The 12,533-nt window shown below is 46.7% G+C and overlaps 1 protein-coding gene across 1 annotated transcript; it reads left to right on the top strand.

Moving 5' to 3' along the window:
• Positions 1-712: 712 nt before the first annotated feature.
• SELENBP1 (selenium binding protein 1) lies at positions 713-11,159 on the top strand. The gene is made up of 7 exons (XM_026657837.2): positions 713-1,186; positions 3,826-4,004; positions 5,522-5,600; positions 8,189-8,310; positions 8,492-8,584; positions 9,033-9,151; positions 10,031-11,159. The coding sequence occupies exons 1-7, from the start codon at positions 1,120-1,122 to the stop codon at positions 10,191-10,193; spliced, it is 822 nt and encodes a 273-aa protein (XP_026513622.1). The 5' UTR covers positions 713-1,119; the 3' UTR covers positions 10,194-11,159.
• Positions 11,160-12,533: the final 1,374 nt, after the last annotated feature.

Raw genomic sequence — 12,533 nt, 5'->3', positions numbered from 1 at the left:
CTGAGGGAACAGGGTCAGGGGGGCTGAGGGCAGTGGATTGAGGTTGGGGGGTCACGGGGGGACTGCGGGGGAGGCTGAGGGAACAGGGTCAGGGTGGGGCCTGAGGGCAGTGGGTCTGAGGGGAGCCCCCCCAGAGGGACCTGCCAGGGGGCCAGGTAAGCCCAGCAGTGCTTACCTGGAGCGGCTCCCAGGAAGCATCCAGCAGGCAGGTCCCTCCCAGTCCCTCTGGCCCCTTCCTAGGGTCGAGGGGAGGGGGGCAGGGGCGAGGGGGGGCTCTCTGCCCGGTGGCCGCTGCCTGCTGCCGCAGTCTACAGGCCCCGCCCCGCTGCAGCTGCCTCTCTGTGTGCCGGGGCAGGGGCAGGGCTGCGCTCTGCAGGCTCCTCCAGCCGGGCGGGGGGCCCCGTGGGCTGGCGCCGCCGCGCCGGGAGCTCAGCTGCGCGCTGCCCCAGGGCCCAGGGAGGGAAGGTGAGTGGTGCCGGTGGCGCCAGCTTGCTGCGGTCTCCGTCATATAGGGTGACCAGACGTCCCGACCAATGTAAGGTCGGGACGCGGGACAAGTCCCCTAAAATCGGGACTGTCCCAATAATATCGGGACGTCTGGTCACCCTAAATTGATCAGATCCTCTGTTCCAAAGTTATCGCATACAGGCCAACAGAAATGCCATTGAGTTGTGCTGGGCCTCACTTTGCTTGGTCAGTTGGCATACGTATCTGGTTAGGAGGACACTTATGTTAAGATACTTCATTGTTGAATCTTTGGGAGGAAATTCTCTTTGAGATAATTTGCTTACTGTTAGAAATACTAATGAAAGCCCTTGCAATGGAAAGCACAGAAAAAACATCTCCTTCCAGAAAGCTCTCTCCACCCTCCCTCAGAGTATGTGTAACATGCTACAGCCTATTAGAGGAAGAGTTCACTATTGCATTGTGTCTTATCCTGCTTAAGCTCTTAAACTGGGTGATTAAAATCAAACAATTTGTTTTGTTTTGTTTTTGGCATCAGGTGGCTTTATCTTGCTGGATGGAGAGACTTTTGAGGTGAAAGGGAACTGGGAGAAAGGATCCAACGTCCCTGCACTTGGCTATGACTTCTGGTACCAGCCACGGCATAATGTCCTGATGAGCACGGAATTGGGAATCCCAAAAGTCTTGGCAAATGGGTTAGACCCAGCAGACCTAAAGACTGGTGAGGGCGTGTTTGTTTAAAATTCGGTGACATTCTGGTCCAGCTTTCAATAAAGCGAGGACTGCATCCAGGGACTCTCCTGTCACCAGTGGAGGCTGGTGATTTCAGAGTACATAGGCAAAATTGTCATGTAAAGATGTCTGCAGAGCTAGTTTACACCAGTTGTTAAAGATCACAATGTATATAACCCCAAACAAGGCAGGACAAACCTACTCTTAGTGTTCTTTAATAGTTCTAGCTGGTGACATCAGAAGTTCAGCAAAACCTTGGGCACATATGAACTAGACTGGCCACAAGGGCTCCTATGGAGCTGTACTCAGTGTCAGAATTCAGCTGTGAGGAGGGAGGGGCATCTCCGTTTAGTCTGACCTCCCCTCAAAAGGTCATCTTGTTCTTCTCTATCACCTCCACGGGAGACAGTCACATACCCAAAATGTTGGAGGCCACTCATACTGCTTTTGAAAAGACCCATATGTAGCTAACCTGGGGTGTTCAGCTCTGAAGGATCAATGGATTGAGACCCTCTGTCCTCCGGTCTCCCATTGAACTCAGTCTTTCTCTGTTTTCTACTGCACACGGGCCAAGGTGTTGTAGTGACAAGAATCCCACAATCTGATGCCTGACCCCTCACCTGTGACGATTTTTAAATGGGTGAAGATGTTTGGCATGATTATATAGTTAAGAGCAAAGGTCCATTTGCTGTGCTATTAAAACCCTTGAAACCTTTCATAAAATCGTAGGACTGGAAGGGACCTCGAGAGGTCTTCTAGTCCAGTCCCCTGCACTCAAGGCAGGACTAAGTATTATCTAGACCATCCTTGACAGGTGTTTGTCTAACCTGCTCTTAAAAATCCCAGTGATGGAGATTACACAGCCTCCGTAGGCAATTTATTCCAGTGCTTAACCACCCTGACAAGAAGTTTTTCCTAATGTCCAACCTAAACCGCCCTTGCTGCAATTTAAGCCCATTGCTTCTTGTCCTGTCCTCAGAGGTTAACAAGAACAATTTGTCTCCCTCCTCACTGTAACAACCTTTTATGTACTTGAAAACTGCTATCATGTCCCCCCTCAGTCTTCTCTTCTCCAGACTAAACAAACCCAATTTTTTCTCACAGATCATGCTTTCTAGACCTTTAATTATTTTTGTTGCTTTTCTCTGAACTTTGTCCACATCTTTCCTGAAATGTGGCGCCCAGAAATGGACACAGTAATCCAGTTGAAACTTTATCAGCGCAGAGTAGAGCGGAAGAATTACTTTTATCGTGTTTTGCTTACAACAGTCCTGCTAATACATCCCAGAATGATGTTTGCTTTTTTTGCAACAGTGTTACACTGTTGACTCATACAATATTAAGTTTGTGATCCACTATGATCCCCAGATCCCTTTCCACAGTCCTTCTTCCTAGGCAGTCATTTCCCATTTTGTATGTGTGCAATTGATTGTTCCTCCCTAAGTGGAGTACTTTGCATTTGTCCTTATTGAATTTCATTATATTTACTTCAGACCATTTCTCCAGTTTGTCCAGATCATTTTGAATTTTAATCCTATCCTCCAAAGCATTTGCAACCCCTCCCAGCTTTGTATCATCCACAAACTTTATAAGTGTACTCTCTATGCCATTATCTAAATCATTGATGAAGATATTGAACAGAACTGGACCCAGAACCCATCTCTTCAGGACCCCACTTGATATCCCTTCCAGCTTGACTGTGAACCACAGATAACTACTCTGTGGGAACGGTTTTCCAACCAGTTATGCACCCACCTTATAGTAGCTTCATCTAAGTTGTATTTTCCCTAGTTTGTTTATGAGACAGTCATGCAAGACCGTATCAAAAGCCTTACTAAAGTCAAGATATAGCACATCTACCACTTCCCCCCTATTCACAAGACTTGTTACCCTATCACAGAAAGCTTTTAAGTTGGCTTGACATGATTTGTTCTTGACAAATCCATGCTGACTGTTACTTATCACCTTATTATCTTCTAGGTATTTGCAAATTGATTGCTTAATTATTTGCTCCATTATCTTTCGGGTACTGAAGTTAAGCTGACTGGTCTGTAATCCCCTGGGTTGTCCTTATTCCCTTTTTATAGATGGGCACTGTATTTGCCCTTTTCCAGTCCTCAGAAATCTCTTCCGTCTTCCATGACTTTTCGAAGATAATCGCTAATGCCTCATTTATCTCCTCAGTCAGCTCCTTGAGTACCCTAGGATGTATTTCATCAGGCCCTGGTGACTTGAAGACATCTAATTTGTCTAAGTAATTTTTAATTTGTTCTTTCTCTATTTTACCTTCTGATGTTACCTCATTTTCACTAGCATTCAGTATGTTAGATGTCCAGTCACCACTAAACTTTTTGGTAAAACCTGAAGCAAAAAAGTCATTTAGCACTTCTGCCATTTCCACATTTTCTGTTATTGTTTTTTCCCCCCTCATTGAGTAATGGGCCTGTCCTGTCCTGGGTCTTCCTCTTGCTTCTAATGTATCAATCTAGTATAGGCTGCAGCTGCAATAACTCTCCTTGCCAGAGGCATTTAATTGTTTAGCTGTCTGTCTGCACTCTTGGAATTGGTTGTTCTCCAATTCTAAAATCAACTCTCCTGACTTTATTTTTGTTTGACTTGATCTCTCAGGGAGCTATGGCCGTCACATTAACGTGTGGGACTGGACCACTCATGTCTTCACTCAATCAATTGACCTGGGGGAAGACTCCATCCCTCTGGAAATCAGATTCCTCCACAACCCCGATGCAGCAGAGGGATATGTTGGCTGTGCTCTGAGTAGTGCAATCCATCGCTTCTACAAGACGGGGGTAAGCACTGTAACAGCTGCCATGTGACAGAAGGCAAGGTTAAACATGAGCATGTTTTAGAAAGCCACTTAGACAATGGGTCACTTAGACAATGGAATTCAGTTAGGATAGATTTGGGCAGCATCTGTTTTTTGTGTTGCATCCAAGTTGACCGAGCTGTATGGCTCTATGAAACAGCACACCTCCCAGAAAGGCCCTGGATAGGAGCCAAATCTTTGCTCTAGAAGGCCCAGGAAAATACTACTTGTTCCCAAAGGAAATCAATAGGCCAATGTCAACTTATATTGGGAGCTCCCACAAGCTCCTAATGTTCTCTGTCTTTGGCTGAGTTTCACTTGCATTGTAGAAATTCTCAGTGTGCACTGAGTCCTGCCAGTGCCTTTACAAGCCAGTGGGCATTTGGAAACTAAAAGATAGTTAATAAATCCAAAACTTGCTATATTGGGAACCCAAAAAGAGCCAATATCCCCATGTGAAATAATGTGCCCTCAACCACTAGCCACTTTAAAATGAACTCTTTGGCTCTTGAGAACTGGGTGGCTTGGAGGAGTCTTGCCAAACAACCTGTTCTTACAATATTGTTCTTATTCGTGGACAATTTGAGGTGACAAGTTGGGTGAGGTAATATCTTGTATTGGAACAACTTCTGTTGGTGGAAGAGACAAGCTTTCAAGCTTACCCAGAATTCTTCTTCAGGTCTGGGAAAAGTACTGGGTCACAGCTAAATACAAAGTGGAGTTCATATAAGGGACATTCGTTTTACGTCTTAAGATGGATCTAGAGAACAGCTTAAATAGAATTAAACTGGTTTTCCTATATGCGTGTATAATTATCTAGACTCTTTGTAGTGAACTAACTGCCCAGTGGCTACTATATTTTCCCTACTATGTTCTTTATGGCCTGTGCTAAAGGCTTCTGCAAGGTGGCTATGTTGGGGAGATCTAGCCCCAGTTCCATAGACGGCACAAAGCCTCCTAACCCATCATGTATATATCCCCCTGTCCCTGGCCTATACCTAACAGTTAGGTTGACTTAGCTACATCGTATAGGATGTGAAACATTCATACCTCTGAGAGACTTAGTTTTAAGTTGACCTAAGCCCTGGTGTAGACACGGCTAGGTCAACTGATTCTTCCATCAACCTAGCTACTGCCTTTCAGAGGGGTGAATTGATTAACTACAGTGTCTACACTGCAGCAGCACAGTTGCAGTGCTGTAGCTGTACCACCGTAGCATCTGTAGTGTAGACATAACTCCATGGCTGTGCTCCAAAACCTAGGCTATTGTTGAGGTCCAATGAACAATGCTTCTATTTTTAGTATTGACAGATCTATAATCATTAACTCTGTGTTTCTAGCTAATCACCTATTTACTATTCACATCAATTGTTAACATTTATTTGCAGTACCTTTGTATATGCTAGGTACACACCGTCACATGCTTATTCTGCCTCTGTCATGTATAATTGGGTTCTTGCTGACTTACCGCAAGGGAATATTATGTTTACTCTTGTACAGAATGGAAATTGGGCAGCAGAGAAGGTGGTTCAAGTCCCCAGCAAGAAGGTGAACGGTTGGCTTTTTCCTGAAATGCCAGGTTAGTGTAAGCATGTTTCAAAATTTTCCTCCTCATGCTTTGCAGCTGGGCTGAGCATCTTATCATTGAATGACAAACACTTTTTGCATGAAACATATGGAGGAGCTTATCAGTTATACCAGGACTTTGGCATACCTTCAAAGAGATGCAAGTGTCCCTCCAAAGAGGGAATGGCTTAGAATTGCCAATTGCATACCTATTTGTATTAAGATCCCCCAATGTGTGTTATGAGTGGGAATCTGGCTCATCTTGACTGACGCTCTAAGGAGGTGGCCAGTGTCTCTTCCTATGGAAGATTCTTTTGCAGTGCCCTTTGGATACCATCCATAGGCACCGACTCTATTGGTGCTCTGGGGCTGGAGCACCCACCGGCAGCCCCCCTATCAGAACCCCCCCAGTGCCTCCCGCCCACTGGCTGGCCCCCCAGATCAGCGCCTCCCCCTCCCTCCCCATGCCTCCCACGTACCGCAATCAGCCCTTTCACAGCATGCTGGAGGCTGTGGGAGGTAGAGGGAGGAGCGAGGACACAGCACGCCCGGGGGAGGGGGCGGGAAGGGGTGGGAAGAGGCAGGGCTGGGGTGGGATCTTGGGGGAAGAGGTGGAGTGGGGGCAGGACCTGAGGCAGAGCCGGGGGTCGAGCACCCCCTGGCACTTTGGAAAGTCAGCGCCTGTGACACCATGTATCTGCCTCTTGTCATCACCCTTACACAACAGTTATCACAACCTCAAGTAGCTGGTTCTCCTAGAGCAGATTTATGGGCTGGTGAATACTAGCTGGTCCCGGTATTTGGGAGACCCCTTTCTGTATCCAAAGGGACTTGAGGGCCTCTCAATTGAGATCCCAATCATTGGTTGGTCAGGGGAGAGCCCATTTTCCAGTTGGACCCTTTCCTTTAAATCCATGCCTCCGATTCCCCCACCTTTCCAATTTAATGACCATGACATCACCTCTTGCAGTTTTCTCCCCCTGCCCCGCCTCCAACAGTGGAAATTGTGGTTGTAAAGGAGCAGCTGGGAGCAGTACGCTGCCGGCATGTCTCCCCAGCCCATGAAGGACTCACTGCCACATTGAGTCTTTTCCAAGCACATTTTTATTCTCCTTACATAAAACTTAAACAAAACCGTTCCTCAGCCCATCCTGGGCTACAGCTCCCAGGGGTTTCCCCCCTTTTTCTCTCTGTCCCTCCTGCTTCAGGACCTACTACTGGAGGCCATGTCCTCTTGTCCTTCTTCAGCCCTCCTCCAGGCCATTTGTCTGGAAGTTACCTTTCTCCAGCACCTTCCAGAGCAGCCAAGAACCCTTCTGCAGCTTCTCTCACTAGCAGAGCTCTCACCCTTTGTAGGCAACCCAGGACACCCTCCCAGCTGGGCACAATAATTAAACAGCCACATGATCTCTAGCTGACCAGGATCAGATGGAAAGGGAGCCAATCAGTCACAGATGAGGCTGGGCCTGACTCTCTTGCCCGTGACAAACTGGTTGCATCATTTTTGTCTTGGCCTGAAGGTTTGATTCAGAGTAGCACTTAAACATGCTGATCCTGGAACAGGTTGGGTTTGGATTCTCCAACATAGTACCTCTGGTCTGGGCCCATATGTAGTGTGCTATATTCTGTCACCAACTGCTAATTGGGAACATTCTAGGTTGAAGAGTGGCTTCTGCTCAGCCCTGCTTGTGAACTACCATGCAGGCGACAGGGTTTGGCTCCTCCTCCCAGGTTTGCTGCTTGAAGCTTGACAGACAGGGCGAAAGACCTCTCTGGCTTTAAGATTAAGCTTGATAAGTTTATGGAGGGGATGGTTTGATGGGATAACGTGATTCTAGTCAAAAGGTCAATAACGTGCCATCGCTGGTAATTAGTAACAATGGTCAATGATGGGATATTAAAAGTTACCACAGAGAACTTTTTCCGGAGGGTCTGGCTGGAGAATCTTGCCCGCATGCTCGGGGTTCAGCTGATCGCCATATTTGGGGTCAGGAAGGAATTTTCCTCCAGGGTAGATTGGCAGAGGCCCTGGAGGTTTTTCGCCTTCCTCCGCAGCATGGGGCAGGGGTCGCTTGCTGGAGGATTCTCTGCGACTTGAAGTCTTTAAATCACGATTTGGGGACTTCAACAGCTGAGTCAAGGGAGAGAATTATTCCAGGAGTGGGTGGAATAATTTTTGTGGCCTGCATCATGCGGGAGCTCAGACTAGATGATCATAATGGTCCCTTCTGACCTTAAAGTCTATGAGTCTATGAGACAGTGGTCTCTAGAAAGAATGTGGGAGTTCCTGTGTCTTTCAACAGGAACTCACAATAGTTGTGTTCTCCAGGGAGTGGGTTGATCTTGGCTGGAATCCTGGTAATTAATGAGGGCCAAAAAGAGACCTGGAGAGGAAACAGAGTGAATACAATGATATGGCTGAGACCACCTTTTGCTTTGGGCCTGGGTTTCATATCTGAACTAGATTAGTCTGATCTGGGTCTGCGCTGACGCTCTAGGACTGGGGTTCTAACAAAGACGGATCTATGGCCATATGAGCCTTGTCATTGTCTGCTGCTCTGTGTGTGTTTCCTGACTCCACCTCTAACTGCCCTCTCCAAGGTCTCATTACCGACATCCTGATCTCACTGGATGACAAGTTCCTGTATTTCAGCAACTGGTTCCATGGAGACATTCGTCAGTATGATATTTCCAACACTCGGAAGCCCAGACTGGTGGGACAGGTAAGTCAGAGTCATAAAGGCTTCTATTACTAGGTTGCGAAGCTGGGGAATCCCATGTCTTTAGGAGAGAAAAGGATAGTTTTCTTTTGCATAGGGGTTAGATGGTCAATTCCGTACCCTCATGGCCATGTTCCTTTCATACACGGACACCCTGACATCTTTGTGACATCTTTGCTTACAGGTGTTCCTGGGAGGCAAGATTCCAAGAGATGGGCCAATCGTTGTGGTGGAAGACCAAGAGCTGAACTGTCAGCCAGAGCCTTTTGTGATCAAGGTGAGCAATGCTGGCTATTTTCCCCACTGCTCCATTAATACTTCTCTACTGGCAGCTGTCTCTTGGTGCATGCCAGCTCCTATATGAGTGCCAGCTCCTATATGAGTGCCAGCTTCTGCACATCTTACTGAGGCAAAGCTCCCATCCAAGTACAATAGGACTTGCCTGAGTAGATGCTGTGGAATCAGGCCCTTTCTGGCATAACCCAATGTGTGTATGCACAGGTTAGCCAGGAACCTGCATCAGGCAAGCAGTCAGTCTTGGTTAGAACTGCTCCTTGCCTAAATGCAGGGGTTCACCACCCCATGCATTCAGGAATGCTGGTGGTCAGATGTTCTGCCAGGAACAGAACCTGCCATGCTGCTGTACTCCCTCCTGTTGCATTTTTCTTTCCTTGTGATGCCACTAGCAGCTTATAAACCCAGGTCTTGTTTTCCTGTAACACCAGGGGAAGAGGGTGCAAGGTGGACCGCAGATGATCCAGCTGAGCTTGGATGGCAAGAGACTATATGTCTCCACTTCCCTCTACAGTGGATGGGACAAGCAATTTTACCCAGACCTTGTCAAGTAAGAAAACTTTCTTGGATGGGAAATCCCAGGGCCAGCCACAGGCAGCTGTGCCTGCAGCAGAAGTCCATTTTCATGAGCCCCGCAGCGGAAGTGGGTGGTGATTGCACCACCTCCAAGGGCCCATTGATGTGTGCAGGAGGACTGGCTTTATTAGCTCATTGCTTACTACTAACCCATATCAGGGTTTCACACACCAGTAAGAATCAGGCCACACTTAATAGGCACAACAGCCTCTGAGCATCTGTGAAATTTAACAATGTCTGATATTGAAATCATTCCTCTAATGGTGGGGGTGTGGAAGAATTCATTAGATACTAGTATTTTGAAGATGATCTAGCCTACAGGAAACCTGTATTACTTCAAAGCACCCGCAAATACATTATTTTTATTACATAAAGCAGATGATTTTCTGCATGACCACATGAGGGCGTGGTGCGGCTTGCCTATCACTTGCAGTTAATGTATAACTGCACATCTAGTTGTAGTCCCCTCTGGTTCATTGGCAGCTCAATCAAGGTTTTCAATGGAGCAGTGTAACTCTCCGTAGGATGCTTCTGAGTGTGACCCCCAGGCCTCTGTTGGGCGGTTCAGTGTAGTGCAGTGAACCTGCACTATAATGAACCTGAAGCCTTTGCCTGTCACAGTGGGCACTACAGTCTGAGTCCCAGACCAAAACAAATTTTTTGTTCCAAACACCTCTGAATACTGGTGTGCCCAAACATTGAAGCTGGGGGCTCATCTCCAAAAGGTCTTTTAGACAGAGTGGTTAACTAGAAAATCTGGAAGAGAAGAACAAAGTGTAGGAATCTCTTAAACCAAGACACAGCCTCATTTTTCCCCCTCCCCCCAACGTCTGCTTTCTTGTTTCTTGTTCAGGGAAGGCTCTGTCATGCTGCAGATTGATGTGGACACTGTGAAAGGTGGACTGAAGGTGAATAAAAACTTCCTAGTGGATTTTGGGTCAGAACCTCATGGACCCGTCCTTGCTCATGAGATCCGCTACCCTGGTGGAGACTGCAGCTCTGATATCTGGATCTAACTGTTGTGTGTGGCTGCCTCGCGCGCTCTCTCTCTCTCTCTCTCTCATATATCTTAACTATACGTATGAAAAAGGCATAGGTGGGTCTGATCTGCTGGGGCTCTATCCACTACAGATGTCTAGATTTCCATGGGTGCTGAGCCACAGAAGCCCTGCACCTGCTTGCACACTCCTGGCTGAGGCAGCCAAGTGAGTGTGTTTAGCCATGAAACATGATGTCTCGCTTACTTCTCTACCCTCTGCTATTCTGGACGGCCTGTCTATTCACTGATGGCCGTAAACTTCAAAGTGTATAACTCCCTGTGTTGTGGCAGTCCTGATGAGAGGGATTCTGGCAGCTGCCTTCATGCCAATGTCTCCGAAACGATGCTACAGACCTTAACATCTGCTAGACTTCCTAAGTTGGCAGAGTTAATGGAGAGGGCAGAGCTACAATTTTGAGCACATACAATTAGGTTTAGAATTAAATTCTTCTTCACCCCAGTCTCTGGGTCTCACAATAAGGAATCTGTGATCTGTGTGCCCAAAGCTGTAGCCAAGACTAAATACAACAAGTCTCTGAGCCCCCACAAGGGTCCAACAGCTCTTTGAGATGACTAGAGTTACCCATTTTAATCCCATACAAGAGATGGGATTAAACACTTTTTTTCTCTTTTCTGTAAACTTTAATCATTCAAGCTTTAGGGCCTGTCTGTGCTCAAACATTAAATGGATTAAGGTAGGGTGCAAATTTAAAGCCTAATCACTGAATAACTGCATGTAGGGACATCCTTATTCCGGAACAGAGAACTTGTTTCTGTTTAGCTTAATACACTTAAGTCAATGCCCTATTGCACAGTACTATGTAAACAGGATTTGACTGTAGTCTGCAAACTGGTGTCTGTTTCCTGGAGCTGGATTGTATTTCAGTTCTTGTGCAGTAATGCAGCACTTAAACTGCTTTAACAAACAAATAATAAAATTGTTCTTTGCACCAGCTAAATCTTCATGTCATAATTTTTAACTCTTCCGCATCTTTCAGGGAGCAGAAAAATGTAAGATGGTGATTCGTGAATCATGTGTCTGAAAATTAAGAAGACCTGTGTGCCTGAAATCTCTTACGGGGGAGACTTTCCAAAATCACTTAAAAAAAAAAAAATCCGGAAACTAGCTGGTACAAGGTCTTCCTGTTCCCAAAAAAACAAAGTATATTTGTGGTACTGCAGTCGAAGTCACTGAAACATAGCATTTGTCTAGGAACTATATTCTCAGTTCCTGATCAGTAAAATGAGGATAATGGCACTTTGCCATACCACTGTGAGAGTAAGGGACCGGGGCATAGGCAGTCTTGCCTAGCAGTCACAGCTGGGCTGAGGTCTGCCCACCGGGGACAGGAGTTGTTAGGCTGGAGTTGGAGGAATCGCAAGGTCAAGTCCCATAAACAAGAGTCAGGGTTGGTGGCTGGGGTCCGAGACTGGAGATCAGAGGTAATACCAGGTTAGAATCGAGAGGCAGGAATCAGGGTCGAAGTCAGGCTGGAGTCAGAGACCAGAGGATGAGGCGAAGTCTGGCATTTCAGCAGGCCAAGGTCTGTATGGCTGCCCAGACAACTTTCTGGGGCAACCCATGTGGTTAAGTAGGCGGAGTTGGCCAATCAGAGGGCCACAGTGTACTGTCACTCTGGGTCTCATGGGCAGTACTTCCTGCAGCACCTACTCTTCACAGCTCCCTGGCTGTACCTCTGCATGACCTCCTAGTGGCACTGTGGGATTATCAGCCACCCCTGGGTCCTTACACTAAGGCTGGGAGGATCAATACACTAATGATTGTGCAGTGCTCAGATAGTACAGTATTGGGGGCCATATAGGTCCCATAGAGGATCTAGTGTAATCTAGTTGGAACTATTATCGGCATGATCCTTTCAGTTCTCATAGGGTTGATCTTGACTAGGATAAAAGGTGTGTGTAGAAATCGCTGTGTCACTCTAGCATGGCCTTTAACACTGGTTATCTAGTCAAGTTGATGTTAAGAGGATATTTGGACTTCACCTTGATCAACTAGCGCATCAGTCTAGCACGGACAGGGCAGTGTGGTGTTAGAATGGGGTAACTGAAACCTTCTAAATACACCTTTTAAATCTTGGTCAAGATGATCCCGGTCCCGATAAGATATTTAATATGCTCTCTACAGTTGCTCTGGATTTACACTGGTATAAATTAGATTAAACCCTCCATCTAAACAGGATCTAGTTTCTGCTCTTCCAGCGTTTTGCCATGGGCTTCCTAGACAGTGATACTGAACTCCTGCTAACTCTCCTGCAAACTCTCCCATGTTCCCATCCTCACAGGTAGAGCTACGTGC

The sequence above is a fragment of the Terrapene carolina genome, unplaced genomic scaffold (assembly GCF_002925995.2).
Source record: "Terrapene carolina triunguis isolate 2854851 unplaced genomic scaffold, T_m_triunguis-2.0 Scaffold359, whole genome shotgun sequence".
In the NCBI taxonomy this organism is placed as follows: domain Eukaryota; kingdom Metazoa; phylum Chordata; order Testudines; family Emydidae; genus Terrapene; species Terrapene triunguis.
Note: the sequence above shows the minus strand (reverse complement) of the source record. Positions and strands in the feature narration are given on the sequence as shown.